This window comes from Oncorhynchus kisutch, linkage group LG17 (assembly GCF_002021735.2).
Source record: "Oncorhynchus kisutch isolate 150728-3 linkage group LG17, Okis_V2, whole genome shotgun sequence".
Classification (NCBI taxonomy): Eukaryota; Metazoa; Chordata; class Actinopteri; order Salmoniformes; family Salmonidae; genus Oncorhynchus; species Oncorhynchus kisutch.
Genome location: NC_034190.2, coordinates 20,482,011 through 20,508,499, shown reverse-complemented (window position 1 = coordinate 20,508,499; position 26,489 = coordinate 20,482,011). Strand labels below are relative to the sequence as shown.

Sequence of the window (26,489 nt, the reverse complement as noted above, 5' to 3'; positions counted from 1 at the left end):
ATAGACTTATGAGAGGTCCAACGAGCTGCACACTCTGGAGAAAACCCCAGAAGGGGGCGCATCTGTTGTCCTCATCATGCACTGTAGCCACGAGATGGTCTCGTTTGAATATGGTATGTGCTATTCGGACTCCTTAGGACGTCCCTACCCCATTGAAATTGAAATGGTTAAGGTAAGTGTTAAGGTTAGTTATAGGTAAGGGTTATGGCTATAGTTAGGGTAGGGGCTTAAGTTTGGGGTTAGGACAGGGGTGTTGAACAAATTTAGCCCTGGGGGCCTCATTCGGTCTTCAAGGAGATCTGGAGTGCCGCACTGAAAATATTTTATATTTCCTTGACTCTAAATAGTCAAAAATGTATCCTCTATCCATCATGTTTTGAATGTTCTATTCTCCCTGACTGTCTACTGATTATTGGCGGGCTGGACAATCAAGAAACTGTATGAATATTTTTCCATTATCATTTTTATACCGTTTCGATTTCGTTGTAGTTATTTTAAAGGTTTTTGAGTTCGTCCACCACCGGAAAAAAAATTCACAATTGTTTTATTTGTTTTACTCAGCCGTACTGAACCATCTCACGGTTTGACACCCCTGGATTAGGTTTTAGCATAGGGATGTCCCAAGGATCCCGGATTGCACTAGCCGTTTGGATATGACGGTGATCGCGGGTGCAAGCCTCATATGCTAAACGCATTGTAATTGGCTGCTTCGGAGTAGCCAGTGCTTTGCATAGCAATTCATTGATATAGCTTACCGCTGGTAGGGAGTGTTTGGCTGCCATACGAAGTGAGAGGGTTTGGAAAGTGGACGAAGGTTTGATGTAGGGTCTCAAAAGAGGAATACCGTGGTTGTGTTATTATTTTAAAAGAGGTATAGACCAAATATAAAATACTAGACAGCCAAAATGCTTTGCCATGTTACCCGTCCGGATTCGGTGGTTATGGAAGTGGAAGTTGATTCGAAGGCGAATGGTGAAGACTGTCTGAATAAGGTAGATACTCATTTTAATTCTTCCTTTTGTTATTTTTCTGTTTTCGGGTTGTTGTTTATAGGTTATTTTTAGGTTATAAATACATTTGTCGAAACACAGTGAAAATTGTCCTGCAAGTGCACATTTTTTGTGGATTAAATCGCAACACTTTGTCAGCATGAACGTGTTTTTTTTGTTGCCGAGATGAGAACTCCACATTTTGATGTTCAAAGTTCCTGTTTATTGTTAGATTTTCTGTCGCCAGGATCAGTTCTCTCTAAACAGCATTGTCTGTCACTGGATATGTATGCTACATTGCCACACACAGCGATACAAATGTGCTTCCTCAATCGTGCAACAATGTTGCTTTGTTTGGAAACAAGTTGGCTACATTTTCCGTAACAAAGAAAGAGCCAACAATTTTGACTTGTGGTACAATTCAACTCATGATGATTGAGTTGGTGATTTTCGAAATGAGTATGAAGGTGCCATCTGAGGGAGTTGCTTCCTGGTAGTCTAGTCGCGAGGAAAGTATATGGCTTTGTCAAGCAAAGGTTACTTCAGTTCATGTTGGTCCCTGTGCATGCTTAGCAATGTTGTGTAGCTTCAATGGGTGTTCTCACGAAAATAGTCTACTGTTGACTTAATTAACCTTGAATATCCAATAGTGGTCTACCACATTGCAATAATCTGTTTTTAGATTTCCTAAATACCAAAGTCGTTACATCAATGATCATGTGCATTGAACGTTATGGTGCCAATGATGTAGGCCTAGTCATCAATCCGAAAACATGTGAATTTGTCAGAGGGCCTAATCGTTGTCTTCTAATGAGTTCTAAATACATTCTAAGCTCCTATCTCATATACACAGCGCGTTGACATGTCCTTTGAATCGGTATAGTTATCTCACCCTCCGTCCCCTCTGGATTTCGGCTACACTTGACGTTACATAACTCCGTTCCTTTCCTGCTGCTGGTGAGAGGCGCGTGGGATGCGCTCGTGATGAAATTTATTACCGCGGGAAAAAGATCCACATTTATTTCCCACTTAACTGCTCCCACCGGCTTTACTGCCTTGATATTGATGTATCGCAAATGCAAAAATGATAATAAAGAAACATGCTAAACTGTCTCATATTTTCTTGAAGATGCTCCGTAAGCTTCTCGGCCTACACAAACTGCGGTTAGGCAACTTTGGTTTTACTTTGGTTTTTACGTTGTTGTTTTTTCTTCTCCATAACTGACTTCTTCCTCTTTTATTCCAAAGGTGTGTAGGAAGTTGGGAATCATAGAGGTGGACTACTTTGGCCTGCAGTTCTCGGGCAGTAAGGGAGAGAACCTGTGGCTCAACCTGAGGAACAGAATCTGTCAGCAGATGGACAATCTGACTCCCTGCCGACTCAGGCTTAGAGTCAAATTCTTTGTGGAACCACATCTCATACTCCAGGAACAGACTAGGTATGGATGTTGTATATCGCACACAGACAAAATTCAATACCACTTCATGAGCATACATGCATATTTAACCATCTCATTACAATAGTCATTCTCTTCCATCCCTGCATCTTGTTAAAATGAGAAAGGGAGAGAAAGAACCTAGGGAAGTTACTTACTAAATATACATATTACAACATAATCTCTAACTCAACTATTCAGATTCCAGTCATGTACTATAGGAGGAGGAGGATCAGGGGGAAAGAGAAACAACCAGATCTGTCATAGCCTGTGAAGTTAGTTGTGACTTCCTGATTCTGCTGTACAGTGAAACGGCCTACAGTAACCCCGCAGCACACAGGGTTACTACAGGTCATTGTGGCGCGGAGCCGGGCAGGAGGCAGTAAGGAAATATGATCTCTGTAGAGGTTCCAGACTCCTTTACCGCTGCCCCAGGGTCCCTCTGCCTGGCCCTGCCTGCTGAGAGCTACACCCCCCCCCCCCCCCCTCCAGACATCCCATGCTGGCTCTCATTCAAACGAATGATGACGTGAGCTCACTTCGGTTTCTTTTGTCTTTCGTATACTTTTTCTCATTCAGGAGAAGTGTCCTTATTAACACTTTTGTTGATGTTGTGCTTTTGCCTTGGTTTCTTTTGTCTTGGAGACAAAGTCTCGAAGGACATCTCAAAGTTGTAACTTTGTTTAGATGTTAAAAGTGCTTTTTACTACAAACTCTGAAAACATTTGAGTTGAATGAACAAAAAAAAACTTGTTTTCATAGTTTTTTCAGACACCAAATGTAAAAGGCTTTATTTGGTGTAGTTTTCTCATATAATGTGCTCTGTGTTCCGTCAGCCTCATTTAAAAAATCATTCTTCCTCTCTTACACAAAGACTGTAATATAAATTAACCAGAGAAGAAATTGCCCAGTCTTCTAAACTTGTTGAAACGTATCTCTAGCGAAAGGCCTGACACACTGACTTCTGGCTGATGGATAACAGGACCTTTGGAGTCTAGTTTAGTTCTCTCCTCCCAGCCCTTTAGAGGTCCTCTAGTTAGAAGTCTCCATACAAAGTAACACATCCTAACACGCTGAATCTTAGACTGATTGCAAATGGGACCCTATTCCCTATAGGGGCTTTGTTCATAAGTAGTGCACTAAATAGGGAATAGGGTGCCATTTGGGGGAGGACACATGCTGCTTTTTTGACTGTAACACTAGTGTATACACCCTTATGCTATACTAGGGAAATTGTTTCCATAACTAGGGCTGGCAGTGAGGACTTGTGAAGAGTAGAATTAACAACCTCTGTGTAATCAAAAGATGCTTTGTGGGTTAAAGTCCGGTGAGCCATTGTAATGTAAAAGTACCAGTTGCCAGGCTTTGTCCCCAGGTTAGAGCAGGTCCGCTGGAGCCATGGCCCAGTGAGTTACGGGTGCCGAACCGCTTAGGTGGAAACTGAAAAGTCTGAGCCTTTTGGGTAAAACACTGGTTTAGGTCCTGTATGTAAAAAGGTGTGATGCGTCCACACTCAAAAATATGTTGTAAATCCTGTATGGAAATGCACCAGCAGAGAATCAACTCAGCACTTCTCTTTTGCTGTTACTAATAGGGTGCTCTGCTCTCATTGCTAACCCCACCACCCCCCAGTAAAGTTTTGCATGCAGCATTCACGTTAATATCATCAGATATCTTTCCACAGCTGTAGGACAGATACGGTATCATTAAAAGTAGATTCTAACCCCAGGCAGTCTGCCAGGGAAGGCATCTGATAACATGCTGTTAGAGGAGAGGGAGTTGTGTGTGTGTGTGTGTGTGTGTGGGGCTGAGCCTCTGAGCTTCTTAGCTCCTCTCGCTCTCTCTCCAGGCAAGGTCGGCCAGTAACTGTTCATTAAACTGAGATCTATCTCTCTTGCCCCCCTCCCAGCTGTCTCTGTCTGGACTATAAGTACATACTACCACTCCCTCCCCCTGGCTTGGAGGGCAAGTCCTTTTTCCTTTCATTGTCTGTCTTTGAGGATTTTTATTTGATTTATTTTAATTTTAATTTAACTAGGCAAGTCAGTTAAGAACAAATTCTTATTTTCTACGACAGCCTAGGAACAGTGGGTTAACTGCCTTGTTCAGGGGCAGAATGACAGATTTTTACCTTGTCAGCTTGAGGATTCGATCTTGAAACCTTTCGGTTACAAGTCCAACCCTCTAACCACTAGGCTACCTGCCACCCAATGCACTTTGTGTTTCTTTAAGACTGGACAGCGTGCATGTGCAGTTAAGGGGAGTTGACCAGGGGAGCTGAGGAAGCTAAAAAGCAGTCTTTCTGAGGACAGTTGTAGGATGCGCGCACACGTCGCAGCGAATGTCGATCTGCCATTCGGCACGGTGTGTTTTTAGGGACCATCCGCCGGTAAGTGCATGGCTGCTGACGACTCTACATGTAGAATCGTTTTTCAAATTACGTCTGGTACTCTGTTCAGAGGCGCTAAGTCCTCTCGGCCAGAAAACACTATTGGTGTGTCTGCTATTGGAAGACGTCAGGACCCATGGCAGTTCATCCACTGCTGACCTCTGGCAGATTAGGAGGGTCTTTAACAGATGGCGAGGAGAGAGGGTGTGTGTGGAACCGGGGACAAGGGGAAAGGGGAGATAAAGATGGGGGTGGTGGTGGTGGGGGGGGGGGGGTATAGAGGGAGGGGATGGTAATGTGTGAGTCTTAGTTAAAAGTAGCAAAGGTTTTGCGCACACACAGTTGTGGTGGGTAGAGCTCGGCTCAACAATTTTATTTTTGGCCCGTACGCTGTTACTACCAGATGTAGGATCATTTAAAGTGGTTGAGGATGGGGCCCCATCTCTCGCTCGCTCTCTCTCTCTGGATGGTTTTCAAGACAATGAGGACCAGATTTTCAGATAGGAAAGAAGGGGCCATTTTGACTTCCTCTGCATCTTTCTCTAGAGAACAGGCCTGTGAGATCACCACACTGGTTCACAACTCATGGAAACTCTCCACACTCATGATGTATATTTCTGTTAGCATGCTGTGTGCTCTCTACTCTCTCTGTTCTAGTGGTGGTATTTGTGACTCAGTGGTTACTGGAAGGTCATGTCTCTCAGTGGTGAAAACAGGTCTTTGTTCCCTCTGTGTGTGGCAGGGAGCGAGATGAGCAACAGTGGTACGGGAGGCCGGCAGGGTTCCCTTAAAGCCTTCTGCTTGCTTTGGTTCAGCTGGCGTCTAGCCTACATTTTGGTGCGCATCAACAGCCGTAAAAACTCTTAACGTCACAATGTCGTCATGTGCCTTAACCCTCTTTGTGCTTTCACATTTCCCCTCGTTGGGCTACTGCTGCTTCCCTCCGGCCGTCACTCAGACCACAAACGGACAGGCTTGAAGGCAGAAATAGATACACTCGTAAACACACATGTTCGTAAACACACATATTCATAAACACAGATACAAAACGCATAAGTTGGTACTCATAGTGAGGGCAGAACATCTTAGTAAGTAGATGTGGAATGCGTGACTGTCTCAAATCAAATTTTGTCACAACAATGCAGTTCTAAGAAAATCCCCCCCAAAAAGTAAGAGAAATTATTAAATTATTAAAGAGCAGCAGTAAAATAACAATAGCGGGGCTATATACAGGGGGTACCAGTACAGAGTCAATGTGCGGGGGCACCGGTGTCGAGGTAATATGTACATGTAGGCAGAGTTATTAAAGTGACTATGCATAGATAATAACAGAGTATCAGCAGCGTTCCAGAAGGAGGGGCAATGCAAATAGTCTGGAGAGCCAGTTGATTAGCTGTTCAGGAGTCTTATGGCTGGGGGTAGAAGCTATTTAGGAGCCTCTTGGACCAAGACTTGGCGCTCCGGTACCGCTTACTGTGCGGTAGCAGAGAGAACAGTCTCTGACTAGTGTCCCTCTATCTCTTGTGTTTTAGTCTCTGTTTGAATCCATTGGCTTGGTCTGATAGCTTCAAGTGTTGCACTGTCAGTTGGTGCATGAGAGAGAGACCACCGAATAGTTTACTAGTGAGGGACACCTCTTAGAAACTAAAATAAACCAATGGAACGTGCTCAAACTAATATCCACCAATAAAACAGTGTTCTTGGCAAGTAACAGTGCTGGGTGGTGACCTGACCCAGGGGCCAGGGGATTTTCCAGCATTATAGGGCACACACACTCTTAAAACGTAATGTCCTGGTACAGGTAAACCTGTGGGTAGTAACAGGTGTGTGTACGAAATGTCCTTAGTGGGTGCAGACAGACAAGCTTGGCCCTCCGAGTGCCAGTACACACACACACCTACTTCTCTCGCCCTCTTTCAGCCCGGGTTACATAACATATGGTGGATACGGCACACATATAATTAAAATAGAAAAATCTGCTTACATAAGCTTGGCCATTTACAGAATCTTCACTAAATCCTGCTGCTATCCCATTATCCTTGAATAGTTAAAAAACATTTTTTTACCAGAGACGTCCACTCTATGCCAGACATGGGGATTATTAAGTGTGAGGTTGAGTGTTGGAGACATCAGCTAGTGTGCGTTTACTGTTTTACAGTTGACTATTTAGGCATCCCATGTTTCTGTGTTATAATAGACGAGTAGTAAAACCCTAAGGTGCAGCTAGCCACTCCCAGGAAACGGTGATCCATTGCAGGGTTTAACCTGTGTGTGTGTGGAGGGGTCTAAAGAGATTCAGTAACACACGCACTTTCCCACATTTAAAGCTTTCTATAAATACACACACACGTCTGATTTCTGCAGTTCCTCTTGTCCTCCCAACATCAAACAAAACCCCCCATCCTGATCCTGTAGCTTTGAGATCCCAGAATTTCTCAGCTCCGCTCTGCCCCGGTAACTTCTGAAACACCCTGCCTGGTCTTTGACCATGGCTTGAGGCAGCCTTGTGTGTGTACACTGCACTGACCAGATATGGGCAGTTTAATATCTACTTCTGCATTTGGTGGGTATTTCCAGAGAAGTAGTAGACTTCCTATTTGTTTTAGAAGCTATTTGCTCAAACCACAACCAGGTCCTCTTTTTATTAAACTTTCTGACACTTCTATTGGTTCAGAGATTGAGTTGGCTCCATAGAAATATAATTATTAGAATGTCAGTTCTGTTCTAATAGTTCTAATTCTATGGTTGAAACTTGTCCCCCTCAATGAATGGTGTGCTATCTGCATCATTACCCCTCACTAGCCTGGAGGTAGTGTGTGTTCCATGCTTGTCTAAATGAACATGTTTTCCCCTTGTTGTGCAGTGTTTTAGCATTCTGATCAGGTCAACAGTTGGTCGGGGGTGTTAGCTATCCAGAGGGCACAACCATTAACAGACCTCATCTGCCATGAATAAGAAAAGGAATGTTTTTAGTGCCTTTCCCATAGAAATAGAATCTCTTGAAGGGACACGGAGTCCCTAACCCTAGCAATTTGACTGGTTAATTCAGCTAATGCTGGGTTCAGAATGGAAGGAAATGATTAAAGGGGCAGTGCAGTTAATGTGATTTCCTTTTTTCTGTTGTGAAAGAATCTGAAATTGTGAAAATGACGATAATGCATATATGGAGTTCTATTTAAAAATGTGTTTTTGTTTTTGAATGGCAGCAGCATGGATTCTTATGGTTGTGTTACAAGTTGAGGGGATGCATTGCCTCTCAGAACGCTGTTAATTGAGTCAAGGTCTTGTTGAATTGATTTGTTACTGTATCTGTCTGCTGTCCACGTTAATCTAATGTGAATTTCGTTATCATAGAGAGGAGATGGAGGAGAAATTGCAAAAAAGTTTGATAGTCTACTTGAATTTTTATTTGGGTGCAAATGCAGGTCGTCAGATGTTTTTCTGCTTTGCAACCCAACTCCAACAGTTTTGATGTCCTCTCCCTAAACCTGAGGAGAGCAGTTTGTATTATCCAGATCTGCCAACTCCAGATGTCTTTGCCAAAAGTGTCTGTCTTTACATGTCTGCTGAAGCAGAACGTTCTAGATATTTTCACCACCAGGCAAATGTTTTTTCCCTGATGTTAAGACCATTCGTGTTGTCACAGCATTGCAGCCAGTAGGATTAGTTAGGGAGACAAGATGGTTGTCACAGTCCCTGTCCCCCACCCAGACTTGTTTAACTTTCCTTTTCATTTCTCTGAACTCAAGTAGCCTTCCCTCATCTGTTTTGAACCCATAATATTAGTCCCTGGCCAGGAAGGATGGCTGTGTCAGGCTCTGGGCTTAGTGACTCCTGCCCAAAGCGCCCTGGCTCAGCCTGGGTTATGTTTAATTACCCTTCTACAATCTGTTAATCTGGAACACTCTCTCTCCCCTTAACCAGAGGTCGATTTAGCTTACAAACAACTTCTTTGTTCACCTCAAAATGGCAGTTGTTGGATTCATGAGTTCACTCGGCCCAGAATTAAATGTTTCTCTTGTTTATTTGGTGTTTTGTTTCCCCACTTTTTAACATTTTCTTTATTGCTCTCGTTCCGTTGGTTAAACTATTTGATTAACATCCTTGTTGTGATGTTTCCATTGAGAGACTGTAAAACTGGTCCCTGGACTGGGGTTACTAGAGTTCGTTGACTGGGAGTTACCTCTAGCACACAGCTCTGGGCTGTGTTATTTGTTACTTCTACAAACCACATTGTTTAGAGCCTGGCCCTGTGAGCTCTGAAACTGACACTTCTCATTGGCTGACACGGTGCAGTAACTAGGCAGAGGTTTATAATTTCATTTCACAGGGACATTTTGTTCTTCTGGAGACAGAGCTCTGTGACTAATGTCTTCTCTCTTACTACTGAGAGAAGTCAAGTTGAAACAATTATTTTATAGGCCAGGATGGTAAGAAGAACAAAGAAAGTTTCACCAAATTGCCCTATAATCTGTGATCGGCTTCTTTTGAGAATGTTTACTCTGAAATAAGTTCATTAAAAACAGTTAGCCATGTGAACAAGCAACAGCTTACAGTGGCACTCTAGTCCCCTGTTCGCCTCATTTAACACTTGTGCCTTTAAAAAAAAAAGTAAATCATCTCAGTGGGTGGTCCAGGTATGTCATGACATAGGTATCATGCCTTTCCTATTTCGTTCTCCATTGTTCCTTGAGCAAGGGGGTGGGTGGGGGGGGCTGATGACAACCCAAATTCCCATCCGAATGCCATACTCTGAGTTTGCACTTGGGATATTGCTTATCAACAGTTAAAGTTTTTTTTTAAATAGCCGGAGGAAAAAGTAAAGACAGGATGTCAGGAAAAGAGATTTTAACACAAACAAATCTGTCAAAGAGATGAGTGTGTGAAATGCACTACATTTTGGGGAAATCTTTTAAGTTAACTTTGACAATCTAAAACTCCACAGGGCTGCTCTCTCTAAAACAGTAGAAATGTCACTAATAAACCCAGAACTAAGCAAGTAATCCCTCTTCTCCTCCTGCATCTTCCATCTGTCACAGAAAGGGAGCAATGACCCATATTCCTCCCAGCTACGGCCGTGCCAGGCTACGGTGCACTTTAATTGAATTATTCCAGCTATGTAATGAAGTGTTTAACATTCCATCAGGAGAACAGATGACTTTGTTGGAGCACCCACTGTCATCTATTGCCCGGTGTGTGTGTGTGTGTGAACAGTAAATCTACCATGCGGTCCCTTGGTCTGAGAGCAGCCGTTCCGTGCCCCCCTTTTCTTTCCCTTCATCAAGATGACTGTCGTGAATGTCTTAAGAGGCTTTATTCTTCCCAGTTGTATTTAAACAAGGATGGTGGGGGGGGTCAAGTATTTTCTTCTCCTGTATTAGACTCCCTATAGGCTTAATGGGAGACCCCCCACTGTTTTGTCTCTGTGGCCTTCTCCCTTGTCCGCACTGCTGCCCACTGTCTGTCATGTGGGTAGGGACCAGTATGTTGTGTGGGCAGGGAAGTGACTGGTATGGTGTTGGCAGTCTGGGCACCTCTGGACTGTAATGCTTCTCTGTCCTGACATTTCTGCCCTCCAGCCGCTGTAGGAGTTAAAGTTAGAGCCGTGAGCCTGTCTGCACCAGTCACTGTCCTGCACAGTGGATAGTCAGACCAGTTTACAACCCCTCCACATCACCACCCTCCACAGTCCACATCAATGCACTGGGGGAGAGGGGGAGACACTCACCCTGCTGCCCTGGATGTCTACCTCCATAACGGGGTGCTGCTTCCAGAGCCTCCCTCCTAGTCTCTGCTCTTTGTCTCCCAGTGGGGTGTGCTATAGGGTCTGACAGGGGCAGACTCCCCTGATAGAGGAGCTCCCACATAGCCAGGAGCCAGGCTCAGCCCCCCCGCCCCCCCCTGGCTGGGCAGTCTGGAATCAGCAGACCCACAGAGGGTTGTCAAGCAGGGATGGATGAGAAATCATGTGCTTCAACGACCTGGAAGAGCCAAGAAAAAGCATGTGAGGAGTTTACTCCCATATTTCTTACGCCTGTATTCTCCTAAAGGAAGTGTACAAGTGCACACGAAGGGCAGAAGGGTAGATAATTGGGATGCAATGTTACACTCTGTACAGACTTTGCACAGGCTAGACTATTGAGGGGTCAAGCAGGGATAGATGAGAAATCCACGTGTGCATCAACAACCAGGAAGAGCCAGGAAGAAATAAAGAGTAGGAAGGAAATCATTACAGTACTCTGTGCACACTAGACTTGACTGGTTCCTGTACAGTATATTACCCCATGTAGGCCATGACCTTGTAAACACCCACCTAGTATTGCACTTCTTACTACGAGGAATGTTCCAGATACTCTATACACCCAAACATGGTAACCTAGTCCATGTTCTAAGCATAGATTAAACCACTCTAGAGTGCAGCATTAGATGGGGGGGTGGGGGGTGAAAAAGGAGGGGTCATTTTCAATTTCCACTGGGTGGTGAGGGAGAGCAGCCAGGCCAGGAGGGCCTGTGGCCTATAGTAACCCCCAGGTAGTCACAGCCCTTTGTTTCCAACTGGCCAGGTAGCAGCCTAATGGTCACTGTGCTGCTGCTGGACCTAACACAATACAGGAAACGGACAGCTGTGTGTACTGTTCCAGCTAGGGCAGGAGCTGCTGGGAAAGGAGGCCAGGTCTGGGACTTTCTGGAATAGATCTACTTGGGCGGTTTGTTGAACACCATCTCAAATGGTTGTTTATTATGCCCCTAGAGCTACTATTGTTTACATCTCCTTTATTGTATGGTAATATTCCTCTCAATTCTTGTCCTGAAGTGATTCTTCTTCTTTTGTGTATCTGCTCCCTGCTAAAGCCAAGGGGTTCAGAGGAGGCAGGAAGACTGAGTGCCAACCAAGCTGTGTTCCCATGCCCCCTCTCCTGCCCATAAGGCACTGGGGGCAGGATGAGACCAGTCAACAGTACATCTCTTTTAAAGGCACACTGTCACACATTCTTACTCGGTGGGAGTGCTATTTTCCATTGCTTTGTGTTATGGATGTTGCGTCGTTCTGTGTTATTAATTTGTACAGATTGCCTCTGGTGGTGGTATGCCTGGTTATGTTTTACAGTACTGTAAAACTTCAATTAAATGCAGAGACTCATAGCTGTCTGTCACGTTTAATAGCCGGGCAACGGCACACATTTCAGCAAATAAACACCTGTTTCAAATATACGCCGGATCTAAATGAATTGTTTACGAGGTTTGGTTTCGATTTGTTATATTACGTAATTTAGTAATGAGTTGAAAAAATTATGGCAATCAGTTTTTATTGGGGGTGAAACTTTCACTGCCCCCCCCCCATTCTGACATTTTATTTTGTCGTCGTCCCCTCATAGTTTTATAATTGGAATGTGATACAAAACAAGGCAATGGTGTGCTTTAGGACCATGCGGCTACCTCTGAGCAGTAGGGTAGGCTGTTTATGCCCCCCCCCCCCACCACTTCTAAAACCAAAGTTGTGCCCCTGTTTGTTATCACCAGTAAGAAACTGCTAGCCATTGGCTGATAACTGCTAGTTAACTGGCAAGCACGAAAGGTCAACAACTTTGGGAATACAGACCACCAGAAATGGGGAAATTGCTATTCTGTCAAGCGAAAGTTGGTATGTCTCCATTTCGAAGAAGAAGAAAAAACAAGATACAAATAAATGTTAGTGTGTAAATAATAACGCATTGGTGCAGGAAATGAAGAAATTGATTGAAATGCTGGAAGTGAATGCTGGGATTAAATTAACTACGCAAGTGAGCAAACACTGTGTGCATCAAGGAAATGGACACCTGGCTCAAATAGAAGCCTGTCTCTAAGTGCCTGTTAAGTGATTTAAGCAAATAAAGGCCCGGGCTATTTTTTAATTTCAGTTTTATGGTATGTGTGAGAAAAACAAGAAGGGAGTCTGGTTTGGTTCACCCCCGTTGAATTCATCCCATCTGAGGGGGTGGAGGGAGGGAGGGGGGGAGGGAAGGTTACCTGACCGGCTTGTGCTAGTTTTCAGTTTAGAGACTAGGCCACTCTAGTTCACCCTCCTTTTGATGGGAGAGATTGAGTCCTCTGTCACTGCCTCTGTCATATTACTAGTTACTGTTTAACCCAGGGTTTCCAAAACTCAGGGAAAGCCGGGTTTTACCAACCATAAATACAGTCCAGGAGAATAGGCTTTTCCTGTTGAAAGTGTTATCATGTCACATAGGTCAGATGGACCTTGACCTTGAACTTCTAATAATTCGTGACATCTCTGAAACTAATAAACAAGAAACAAAGCTTTCGGTGAAAACAATGAAAGCCTCGACTCTGGTTGTTTTTGTATTTGGCTCGCTGCAGCCTAGTGTTCTGCACACAGATCTACAAAGTCTTCCTTGTTTTATCACATTTTCCCCCATGGCCGCCCCCTCCACACTTTGAATTTGCCATAATAACAAGCGTTTACCGACAACCAGGAAGGTCCCTTACCTTGCCAAAAGAACAAGATTACAGCATTGTGTTGCCATTACATTGACTTAGCCCCGTCTTTGTGGGCTTGTGTTGGTGTTTAACAGGAAAACATAAGCCAGGCCGAAGGGATGGAGGGAAGGATTGAGGGATGCCTAGGCTAAATGGTGCTATCGTACCCAGACCCCACAGTGTTACATCACAACAGCAGTAGCAACCTGGCTGCTTATCGCGCCGCAGCACACCACTGGGGTTAGTGAATAGGCAGGCAATGCAGAAGGTGTACAGGGCTAGCTGCTGCTCCTCTGAATACTATGATAATGGCTATAGAGCTCTGTGTGTGTACTCTGCCACAATGATGAGAGCTATGGAGCAATTAGAACACACAGACTGTGTCACTGGGTTAAAAGTCAAACCACGTCACACACTGACTGGGAACCACTTTCACTAATTAGCTTGTGTGTGTGTGTGTGTCTGTAACCCAACCTCTAACCACCTGCTCCATTCTGTGTCCCTCTCTGATCTACCAACCATCACCTGTTTGGTTCCAGGCCCTGTGTACCCCCTCTCCTCCCCAATCCATGTCTAACAACTCTTGCCCCTCTCTCTTCCCTCCACCAGGCATGTGTTCTTCATGCATGTCAAGGAGGACCTCCACAGCGGCCACCTGAGGATGTGTTCAGAGCAGGCTGAGGTGCTGAGTGCCCTACTGGCCCAGGCCGAATTCAAAGACTACAACCAGAACACTGCCAAATACTGCTACTCTGAGCTGTGTGGGAGCAAACCCTGCCCGGCAACAGTCGACAGGTAAGGGCAGGGGACACCTGGGGATATGTTAGACAATGAGTGTAGACTGGACACACCGATGCTCGCTCACGCGCACACACACACACCCCTGTGGTGTGTTTAAAAAAGGATTCGAGTTTGAGCCGTAATGCTAATTGGTTGGAGTTTGCAGGACATGAATACACTGTTGGAATTTTGAAAGCAAAGCTGCCCTTGACAAGGTTGCCGGCTGGCTGGGTTGGGTAGGTTACTTTCTAAATGTAATCCATTAGTTACTAGTTACCTGTCCAAAATTGTAGTCAGTAATGTAGCTTTTGGATTACCCAAACTCAGTAATGTAATCTGATTACATCCAGTTACTATTAGATTACTTTCCTCTTAAGCGGTATTAGGAGACAAAAATGTATGTTACCAATTGCAAGATAAATCATTGTAAAAGTTTACATAGCTGGCCATAAATGGATGTTACATTTTACTTAATGGGTTGGTTATGAAGGCCTCTTCTAACCCATCTCTTTCTACTACATCAAGTAATATGATTAAATTATATCTTTAGATTAAAAACCAAAGTCTATCAGAATTCCAGTCATTCCAATAAATGTTATACTCTTTGATCTTCAAGAATAGGATTTATAGAAGTATAGATTAGCCAAATTGTTTAACCTTGGTTATGCTAACCCCAAAACTAAGGACTTAGCCAGCCCTACTGTGGTGTTTAGGATTTTGTTGTAATGGAAGACTGATGCTGCGCTCATGGAATGGCATTCTTTGAGCACTACTGAAAAGTGCTATTTACATGTGAAAAGCGAATGCCATATGCTGCATTTGCTATAGGCCTGTTTACCATTTTTGTTGGTGAAACTTTATCTTGATAATATGCAGCTGTTTTAAAAGGCAAATTCACAGATGAAACAATAACAAAATGGTTGCCCGCCTCTGTTTTGGTAAAACGCTGAGGAATGGACCTGGAGAAATGTAACCACTGTCAGATTAATAAACAGAGCTATGGAATCAAGGACTGACCATCCATGACATCAACATTATAGTTTTAACCATGTTATGAGGCTATACAGTGTTTATTTACATTTACAATTTATACAAACATTGGAGAAAAATAAGCTTGTTTTGAGTTCTCATGGAGTGTGAATTAAGCTCATGAGGCATTTATAAGTTCTATTCTTCAACAATTGATGGATATATGTATCTATGCATGTACAGTTGAAATCGAAGTTTACATACACTTAGGTTGGAGTCATAAAAACTCGTTTTTCAACCACTCCACAAATTTCTTGTTAGAAACTATGGTTTTGGCATGTCGGTTAGGACATCTACTTTGTGCATGACACAAGTAATTTTTCCAACAATTGTTTACAGACAGATTATTTCACTTATAATTCACTGTATCACAATTCCAGTGGGTCAGAAGTTTACATACACTAAGTTGACTGTGCCTTTAAACAGCTTGGACAAATCCAGAAAATGATGTCATGGCTTTGGAAGCTTCTGATTAGCTAATTGACACAATTTGAGTCAATTGGAGGTGTACCCGTGGATGTATTTTAAGGCCTACCCTCAAACTCAGTGCCTCTTTGCTTGACATCATTGGAAAATCAAAATAAATCAGCCAAGATTGTACTTTTTGGAGAAATGTCCTCTGGTCTGATTAAACAAAAATATAACTGTTTGGCCATAATGACCATTGTTAAGTTCAGAGGAAAAAGGGGGAGGCTTGCAAGCCGAAGAACACTATCCCAACCATGACATTTCACATTCTTAAAATAAAGTGGTGATCCTAACTGACCTAAAACAGGGAATTTTTACTAAGGATTAAATGTTAGGAATTGTGGAAAACTGAGTTTAAATGTAGTTGGCTAAGGTGTATGTCAACTTCCGACTTCGACTGTAGCCTACGAAAGCCCATTCCTGATCTTTTCCCGCGACCCATCAAACACATTTGGTGTGTCGTCATAGTGGTCTCTGACGCATGTTTTTCAGGAACAAACTTAAACGTGCCTCTTTTAATGCTTTTTTTAATGCAATGAATGTCATTGAGTAAACACAAGTGTCAAAGATATTTTTTTTTCCGCAAACATCCTTTCTGAATTTAAAAGTAATCCTCAAAGTAAATCATCTAGTTTTTCAAAAGTATCTGTAATCTGACTACAATACTTTAGCTGGTAATGGATTAAAGTTACCGATATTTTTGTAATCCCTGACATGTAATCCGTTACTCCCCAATCCTGCCGGCTGGCTTAGTGAACAGATATGGTAGACCGTAATGTTATGGTAGGCTTATGATATGGAAGTATCAAAATCCAGCTGAACCAAGTGCCAGATGTGGTGTTAATGATTCATCCAACATCAGTCAGACATCTAGTCAGGTGCTTCAAAGAGAGATTCCCAATGTTTAAAATTAACCCCGAAACAGATTTATACCTTTAATCATTTATGACCATAATTTACATGAAATGAACTTCTGTTGCTTTGGCCAGACTTGTACCCAAGCTGTGTACCTATTCCCAAGAATCTATGGTTGGTAAAAGACTATAATTTACTACACCCTAACCCCTGATTTGCTCCAAGCCGTAACCTTGCCTTCTACTTTTTGGATATGAACCAGTCAGTCGTGTGCAGCTGACATAAACATTTGTGCCAGTTACTCTGGCAATGCAGACAGCAGCACAGTTTGGAAATCCAACACTCAGACAGACATAATTTACAAACAAAGCAGTCTGTTTAGGGAGCCTGCCAGATCAGAGGCAGTAGAGATGTTCTCTTGATAAGTGTGTGAACTGGACCATTTTCCTGTCAAAATGTAACATGTACTTTTGGGTGTCAGGGAAAATGTATGGAGTAAAATGTACATTCATTTCTTTAGAAAAAAAGTAAAGTATAAATAGTAAAGTACAGAAAAAAATGACTTAAGTACTTTACACAACTGGATAACACCACAACTCAGAGGGGTTGAGTTAAAAGTGTAAGTCAAATTTTGTTTGGACCCTGTGTGCGATTGGCCAATAAAGTGATCTTTAATTTGTATCTTAAACAACACGCGCTCACAAGGTTCCATCTACGGAAAGAAAGCACCCCCTCCCATCCCCTCCCATGTTGTCTCCATGCACCCACTTGTTTTTCACTAGCAGAGGTAGGTTTGCAATTGGAACAACAAAGTTTGACCCACATGATATCACCCAGTGTGACATGAGCAACAGACAGAGGAAACTTGGGTTGTGTCTGAAATGGCTCCCTATAGCTAGCTAGTGTCAAAAATGGCACACTATTTCCCCATAGGCTCTGGTCAAAAGTAGTGCAGATGGGGAAAGGGGTGCCATTTTGGACGCAAACTGGACAACACATGGTCACAATGTTCCCTCTACGGAGACACACCCCTCCCGTGTTCCTACCATGCAGCCACTTGTTTTTCTTAGTCATGAACCAAACCTGTTCAGGCATTGAACTGAACACCTAAGGGACAATTAGAGCTACAGTAGCCGGTTTGAGTTTTAGCCGGTTAAATGTCTTACATATTCTGGAAACACTCTAAATCAAAACTTGAAATAGGAATAATATTTCATCTGACTTGACCCATTCCTTTAAACAGCCCCAAAAAAAAGGACTATAACTAGGTGTTAAACATCAACTTATCCTTTCTGTGAAACTAAACCTAAAAGCGCAGTCAACGCTCACATCAGTTTCGTTTTCTACCACCAACCCATAAAGCCCACAATAGACAGTGTCTCTCTCGCAGAACCATGCCAGGGAGTAGCACAGCAGCTCGTTGACTGGTTAAATCAACAGTTTGAGAAGCAGCAGTTTGGGTGCAGGCCAATCTAAACTAGGGACTGTTTGTGCAAGGTCAGAGGATGGATCTATCACTGTGTTTACACACTCTAGGATCCCACCTGAGATCATAATTGGAGGGTAAATGCAGATGTCAATGTACTGGGTTAATCAGGATTAAATGGACACGATGCTCTCTTGTTAGTGTGTTTTCAAAATTATAATAGCCAATTTGGTAATTTATTCAGCTCTGTTTTTAGTAATTGGCGAAAGCATATTTCTATTGCACTATGGGTAATTTTATGGAAGTTCTCGCTCCGCATAATCAAGCTTATGTCTTGGGATGATAACACAGTACAGATATTGGTTGTGCCGTGTCATAATTTTAGCATAGCTGTAAATGCTAAGATTGGAAACAGCTTTCCAATGCCCGAGGAAAAAATGTCATGCATATCATTCTACCATATTGAAGCAATTACTGCAGGAAAATATAGTCACTGTTGTGGCAGTTTCCGAACAGCAAAGCTGTCTGTAAAGGAAAAGTATTGCCATTTTCCATTGACAGGACAGACATCAGTGCATCAGTAGCTGTATGAGTAATGTTCATATGAACTGAGGAAGTAAAGGCTTAGTCCATGAGTAATGTTAACTCAATAATGGCTCACTTCATACTCTAATTCACACTGCACATATAGTGAGGAGAGAACTACTAGCAGCGCAAGCAGAGGCTCACATTACATTATAGTAACTGATTCCCTTATTATTTGATCAGGTTAGGGGTATGATGGGTTTATATTAGAGAATCTGCTCTCTGGGTGACTGACTCACTGCTCAGGCAGCACCCAGCAGTCTGTCATGTTGTTCAGCTGTGTGAAGATGGGATTTCTGTACTGTTTTCTCACAGCCCTCACAGGAAATAAATACAGGATATGAACTATTTGAAGCATGGTGGCTCTGGATGTGAACCACTAGTGACACTGCTGTCTCTCTCTATCCATCACTTCACAGTATCATCTCTAAGCACAAGGCATTGGAGGGTCAGAGCCTGGGGTCGGTGGAGTACCAGGCCCTGCAGCTAGTGTCCAGTTTGGAGCACTACGGGGTGGAGTGGCACTGGGCCAGGGATGCAGAGGCACAGAGGCTGGCCATAGGGGTGGGCCCGGAGGGCATCACTGTCTGTAAAGAGGACTTCAGCCTGGTCAACAGGTAAATGAAGGCTCTTTGGGCTACTTAACCAACTGCTCCATCTCTTGTGCAGTCAGCTCAAACATAATATAGACTAAAGTCATATCAGAGCACTTTGTATGTGGGGTGTACAATATACAATTTACTGTACACAGTTCAGAGTATCTCCTACAAATACTGTGCTTTACTGAAATATCTATCTATCTATCTATCTATCTATCTATCTATCTATCTATCTATCTATCTATCTATCTATCTATCTATCTATCTATCTATCTATCTATCTATCTATCTATCTATCTATCTATCTATCTATCTATCTATCTATCTATCTATCTATCTATCTATCTATCTATCTATCTATCTATCTATCTATCTATCTATCTATCTATCTATCTATCTATCTATCTATCTATCTATCTATCTATCTATCTATCTATCTATCTATCTATCTATCTATCTATCTATCTATCTATCTATCTATCTATCTATCTATCTATCTATCTATCTATCTATCTATCTATCTATCTATCTATCTATCTATCTATCTATCTATCTATCTATCTATCTATCTATCTATCTATCTATCTATCTATCTATCTATCTATCTATCTATCTATCTATCTATCTATCTATCTATCTATCTATCTATCTATCTATCTATCTATCTATCTATCTATCTATCTATCTATCTATCTATCTATCTATCTATCTATCTATCTATCTATCTATCTATCTATCTATCTATCTATCTATCTATCTATCTATCTATCTATCTATCTATCTATCTATCTATCTATCTATCTATCTATCTATCTATCTATCTATCTATCTATCTATCTATCTATCTATCTATCTATCTATCTATCTATCTATCTATCTATCTATCTATCTATCTATCTATCTATCTATCTATCTATCTATCTATCTATCTATCTATCTATCTATCTATCTATCTATCTATCTATCTATCTATCTATCTATCTATCTATCTATCTATCTATCTATCTATTCTATCTATCTATCTATCTATCTATCTATCTATCTATCTATCTATCTATCTATCTATCTATCTATCTATCTATCTATCTATCTATCTATCTATCTATCTATCTATCTATCTATCTATCTATCTATCTATCTATCTATCTATCTATCTATCTATCTATCTATCTATCTATCTATCTATCTATCTATCTATCTATCTATCTATCTATCTATCTATCTATCTATCTATCTATCTATCTATCTATCTATCTATCTATCTATCTATCTATCTATCTATCTATCTATCTATCTATCTATCTATCTATCTATCTATCTATCTATCTATCTATCTATCTATCTATCTATCTATCTATCTATCTATCTATCTATCTATCTATCTATCTATCTATCTATCTATCTATCTATCTATCTATCTATCTATCTATCTATCTATCTATCTATCTATCTATCTATCTATCTATCTATCTATCTATCTATCTATCTATCTATCTATCTATCTATCTATCTATCTATCTATCTATCTATCTATCTATCTATCTACAGTAAATTGTATATTGTACACCCCACATACAAAGTGCTCTGATATGACTTTAGTCTATATTATGTTATATATATATGAAGTGTAATGTCCACCTGATTTATCCCAAAATCTTTACCTTGAGGAAATCTCTTATTGTTCTGAGATTGTCATCATGGAACTGAAATCCTGTAATATTACACAGTATTGCAAAATGTTGTACAACATTGTGTAATGTTACAGGATTTAGTTTAAAGAATAGTTTCCACCTTCAACTTTTCTTTATCCATTCTAGGATCAGCTATCCCATAATCCAAATAGCCACCCAGTCAGGGAAGAGTGTTTACCTGACGGTGATCAAGGATACCAGCGATAGTGTGGTTCTACTATTCAAGCTAATCAGCAACCGGGCTGCCAGCGGACTGTACCGGGCCATCACAGAGACACATGCCTTCTACAGGTGAGGGGACAGGAGAGGATCCACTTGTGGGGAGCCAAAACACAGTCATGCAGTCCAATTATACAGTGCACTCCACATATAGTCATCATAATTGTGCAGTTAGATTTGATCACCAAGTGATCCAAGGCATTATTGATCAAATGTTCCATGATGAAACCTTTTAGGGACTGGCTTCTCCGCTAACTATTTAGTAGGGTTGAAAGGAGTGCTTCTGAGTATAGTATAGAGCTACAACCACCCATGGGCTGCACTGTCATGCTAATGAATTGACAAAATGTTTATTTACACTACCGACTGGATCATTCTCTCTAAATGGTATTTCTGTCACTTATTCAGACGACTTTACGGCCCTCCGAATACACGAATGCTCCCAAAGCACTGTAGAGTTCTACTGCCTAGGGGGCAGCTAACCAGTCAAGCATTTTACTTCCCCATTTAGAAGTCCTGATAGGTCAGGTTCTCTCAATCACTTCCACTCAACATTTTGCTCTGTTTAACATGGAGTGCTGCTCGGTGAATATGCATCCTGAATTACAGTTGTACACATTCACTGAGACTATGCTATGGTCCTTAAGGAGGAAGTTTGTTGAAGCCACTATATACCAATTCCTTTTACATGTTCTTGGTCTGAAGTGATTGATAAAGCCATAGACTGTAATGGTGTTGATATTAATGAAAAAGTGCTTTATTCTTCCTGGAAAATGAAGGTCAGCCATTTAAATTGGCCTACTGCAGAGCAATGAGATTGTTCACAGGTGGGTTATAATAGTCACAAAGATGACCTCTCTAGTGTGTGTGTGGGGGGGTTCAGAATTTTTCACCATGTCTTTCCCCAGGTTGTGGTGATGGGCTTGTTCTGTACTTGAGCTTAGTGTAGTAACTGTTTCTGGATCAGATTTAGAGGATTTCTAGTCCTTTACTGCTATTAAACATGATCAATCCCATGTATAGGTTGAGTCAAAGTGGAGAATTGGGAAATCAATTGATTAAAAAAATTGTCTAATGTTCAATTGACTGATGAAGAAAAGTTAGATTGACTTTTTGGTTAATAACGTCTCGCTTTCTCCTCCAGGTGTGACACTGTGACCAACGCAGTGATGATGCAGTACAGCCGTGACTTCAAGGGCCACCTGGCGTCTCTCTTCCTCAACGAGAACATAAACCTGGGCAAGAAGTACGTCTTCGACATCCGACGCACCTCCAAGGAGGTCTACGACTACGCACGCCGGGCACTCTACAACGCCGGCATCGTGGACCTGGTGGCACGTGCAGCGGGGACGGGTGGCGAGAGGACGCCTTCAGGGCACAGTCCCCTTCGTGGCCAGGGGGAGGGGATGGGGGAGGATTGTGGCAGCTGCCAGCAGAGCAGGGCACTGCTGGAGAGACTAGAGAAGCTCAGGGAGGCTCTGCTGTGTATGCTGTGCTGTGAGGAGGAGATAGACGCAGCCTTCTGCCCCTGTGGACACATGGTATGCTGCCAGACATGCGCCAACCAACTACCGGTGAGGAGACTGAGACGAAAGTCAATGCTTGTAAATGATTGAATGTTGTGCATGTTGGTTTTGGTCAAATTGAGAAACAACTACTAGTCAATGAACACTAACTTTGCACAATTTTTTTATGGTTTTTGGTCAAGTCGACATTTGGATGCCACCACTACCATCTACCTCCATGAATACGAAAGCTGTCTCGCTAGGTTTAATGTCTTCCTTTTCTGGTAGTCCTTGGCACAACACAACAAGCACACTCTAGGGTTCTAGCTGTGTAATACCATGAGTGGCAGAGCACAGATTCAAGGAGAATACTAGACTTTTCTCCTGAGTTACTGCTCAGAGGGAGTGACCTCTCTTTCTCTCATATCCATTTTATGACTTTTAAAAACCGATCCAGTATTTTGCTCATGTATGGGTTCAGCTCACGTGATTGGCCCTCCCACTAAACTCCTAAATTTTGCTTGAACTGCCATCGCAGATGGTGAGTTAGCGGCTGTGGATTAAAGCTGCCGGCAGCAGGCCAGCAAATGTCTATTCCACTAAATCCACAGGGAAATGTGTCGTTTTATGTGGCTGGACCCAAACACATTGAGAGGAGAGAACTGCCACGCAGGGAGAACATTCCGGGGAGAAAAAAATCATTCCAACATGGCCGCCCCCTTAGTCTTTTCTGAACAGTGTATCGTGGATAATTCCATCTAGTGGTCCCGGGTTGCTTAACAGGCTTTTACAATAATACAATTGACTGGTTAAATTAAATTGGAGTGTTATTCCACTGCTCTTCACTGTCACTGACAGACTGGTTAGTATAATTAGTATGTTCTGGATGTCTTCAATATGATTCTGAGAATCTGGCTGCCTGGTCCATTCTGCAGCCCAGGGCTTGTGGTGGGTATTTGTGCTTTTATGGAATGAGTTGGACTCACACGTGAACAACCAAAACACTGTATATGCCAGTGGAGGCTGCTGAGGGGAGGATGGCTCATAATATTGGTGTAAATGGAATGGTATCTAATACATGGTTTCATGTGGTTGATTCCATTACACTCCATTCCAGCCATCACTATAAGCTGTCCTCCCCTCAACAGCTTCCAGTGGTAAATAGGGTGGTGTGTGAACCCTTTGAAGCAGTGTGTGAACCCTTTGAAGCAGTGTGTGAACCCTTTGAAGCGGTGTGTGAACCCTTTGAAGCAGTGTGTGAACCCTTTGAAGCAGTTTGTGAACCCTTTGAAGCGGTGTGTGAACCCACATGTGCAGTACTTGTAGCACACAGTGGTCCAAAGACCGTAGTAACAGTGCCATTGCTTTAACAAACCACTGACAGCCTTGTCTTCATGTTCTTTGATATATTTGACCTGTTCCATTTCTGTAACTTAACAAGTTAGTCTTATGTTGACATTCAATTATCTCTCCCCAGTTGTGTCCGGTGTGTCGATCTGAGGTGGAACACGTGCAGCATGTCTACCTGCCCACCTGCACCAGTCTCCTAAACCTCAGCAACACCTCCCACGACGACGACAGCAGCCCCGTCCACAGAGCTATAGGTGGGCTAGCATATACCTGCCACACCAAGGACCACTCCAACACAAACAACCACCACGACTCCAACAAGATCTACCAGACTGAGACATAAACCACTACCCCACTTACAGACTGCGTCCCGAATAGCACCCTGGCACCCTACATAGTGCTGTCCACAGTAATGCACTAATTAGGGAATATGATGCCATTCCAGACACAGTCCAGTCCCAACACCACAGTTTCTTTGTTTATCACCTTACCATTCTGACAGTGGTATTTTTCCACTGTCGATATTATTTTTTTTTAAACCAATGATGGATTTGGGATTTTGAATTTCCATTTTAATTTTAGGGTTATTGCCTATTCTATTTTCTTAATTGAACTGCAGCTGTTGATTTGATCAGCATTAGCGGTGTGATCGGATTTATTTCATTTGGATTGTGCTTTTGTTTGTTTTTTGCTCCATATCCGTGTACAGAATGTGAATTATCTATTGGGCTCATAACCTGCAACGCTTGTACAATATCAGGGAATTCTGTGTTCTAGGAGAATAGTAGGCAACGTACATAATCGTTCAGTTGTTTTATAAGTATATTTGCATTTTTTAAGTTTCTTCGTTTTAAGCTTTTAGAATCTCATTTTATGGTTCTAATGGAGTGAAATGCATTTTTTTGTTCTGTTTCCATGCCAATGAGAAGTTATTTGGGGGTAGGAATCTGGCCCTGGTACAGCACTGCATTCTGATTTTAGAGAAGTACTGTCCCAAAAGGCACCCTATTTCCTATGTACAGTAGTGCACCACTTTTGACCAGTGGTGCACTTTGCAGGGAAGGGGTGCAATTTGGGATGCAACCAAGGGGAAGTCTTGACGATAAGCCCGGTATTAATGTGTATATGAGTGCCAGGGTTCTGGAACCAAACCAGAACTCTGACAGGGAAAGATAAATGGTTGAATCTCCTAGTCCATTCCCAATGGGTCATATAAAGTAACTCTACTCGTACGGAACTCTATGAGCTCCAGACATTCAGCATTCTATCCCATAACAGAACCTTCACAGACGGAGGCCCCAAAATAAGATGCTCCCTGTAATTCTTTTACTCAATAAGTGATCTGTGATTATTTATTAGTAAGGCTGTTTTTTTAACCTGATCCCAGATATGCTTGTGTTGTATAACTAACCCAGATTTTAGGAGTTAGCTATACAGCACAAGCAGTTCTGGGACCAGGCTACTGTTTTTCAGCCTCTACTGTGTAGCGGTGTGTGTGTGTCCTCAACTTCTGTTCTATGTGGTCAACTAGGGAGTTCCTTATGATTTTATTATTAAAGGGTACTAGTCGATCTGTCAGTGCAATACGAGCTGCTTTTTTAGTTTTTTTTGGGGGGGGGGGGCGGGTGGAAGAATGAATATACTGTCACTTTACCAAGGAAACTTCACCAGTGTTTTATCCATAGGGTTTTGCCTTAATGTAGCAACACTGGCTTGCGTCTCAAGTGGCACCCTATTCCCTATGCAGTGCAGTACTTTTGACCAGAGCCCATAGCACTCTGGTTGAAATTAGTGCACTGTTTAAGAATAGGGTGCCATTTGAGACAGCGACATTGTGTTTTGATATGCATTCTTTCTTTGCACAGACTTTCTTTGTTTTAAAGATGAGGAATATGTTGTCTTTATTCCTGACACCATTTGGCACATAGTCACTGCAGGGGATTGATTATTTGATCACTTTGTTCAAGTAGGATTTGTTTCTGTTTTCTGAAGCAAAAACTATGCTCTGCAAATGTAGAAAGAACTGTCTTTTATATTGTATTTCTTTGAACTAGAAAAGTATTAATAAAGTTTTTTTTTTAAAACAAGCATTCAAGTTTTTTAAATTGTATTTTTTGGGGGGGAAATGTGTTCATTGATTTGATTGGCTTTGACTGTTCAAGTTACCCCCTTTCACCTCACTCACTGGTTCTTATTCTCAATGGGGACAGTCACAACTGAAAGGTCAGATAAAGATATGGAGTTAGATGACTGAGGCTCTCGTTACTAAAGATTGATGGAGGCTCATAGGGTTAAAAGTTCATGCCTGGCCTGGTATGCCACCTTATTTAATTAATGCTTTTGTTGCCTGTCATTTTAAGTAGTAAATCCATTATGGTTTCTGTGTACTGATCTTGTATCAGAATGCATGTGTTCAAATTGCACTAACGGTACAGTGCAATTAGTATTGATTTATTTTAGGATAAGATTGCTTCACTGTGATAATAGTTTGAAGATCGAGGGGAGGTGACACCATAGACCATTGCAGAGTATTGATCCCTATCTGTGTACACGCCACACACAGTCAGACAAAATCAATGTTGTTAGATTCCAAGGGCACTGGTGACTGCTGGAACAGAGGGAGGGTTCAGGAAGACTGAGGTGATTGCTGCTCATCGACAGAGAACCCCTAAGCCTTTCTTTACCAAAAG

At 42.2% G+C, this 26,489-nt stretch overlaps 1 protein-coding gene across 1 annotated transcript; it reads left to right on the top strand.

Annotated features, from left to right (window-relative positions):
* Positions 1-714: 714 nt before the first annotated feature.
* LOC109882945 (E3 ubiquitin-protein ligase MYLIP-A-like) lies at positions 715-25,889 on the top strand. Its single transcript, XM_020475024.2, has 7 exons — positions 715-992; positions 2,238-2,428; positions 13,902-14,087; positions 18,855-19,052; positions 20,852-21,016; positions 22,089-22,518; positions 23,927-25,889. Exons 1-7 carry the CDS (start codon positions 906-908, stop codon positions 24,140-24,142), a joined length of 1,473 nt encoding a protein of 490 aa, XP_020330613.2. The 5' UTR covers positions 715-905; the 3' UTR covers positions 24,143-25,889.
* Positions 25,890-26,489: the final 600 nt, after the last annotated feature.

What these genes read in the sequence shown, in the direction of transcription:
- LOC109882945 (XM_020475024.2), top strand. Translation starts at nt 906, where the DNA reads ATGCTTTGCCATGTTACCCGTCCGGATTCGGTGGTTATGGAAGTGGAA. An exon ending in GTGAAGACTGTCTGAATAAG is followed by an intron (nt 993 to 2,237) that starts GTAGATACTCAT and finishes TTTATTCCAAAG; the next exon opens with GTGTGTAGGAAGTTGGGAAT. An exon ending in GACTTCAGCCTGGTCAACAG is followed by an intron (nt 19,053 to 20,851) that starts GTAAATGAAGGC and finishes TATCCATTCTAG; the next exon opens with GATCAGCTATCCCATAATCC.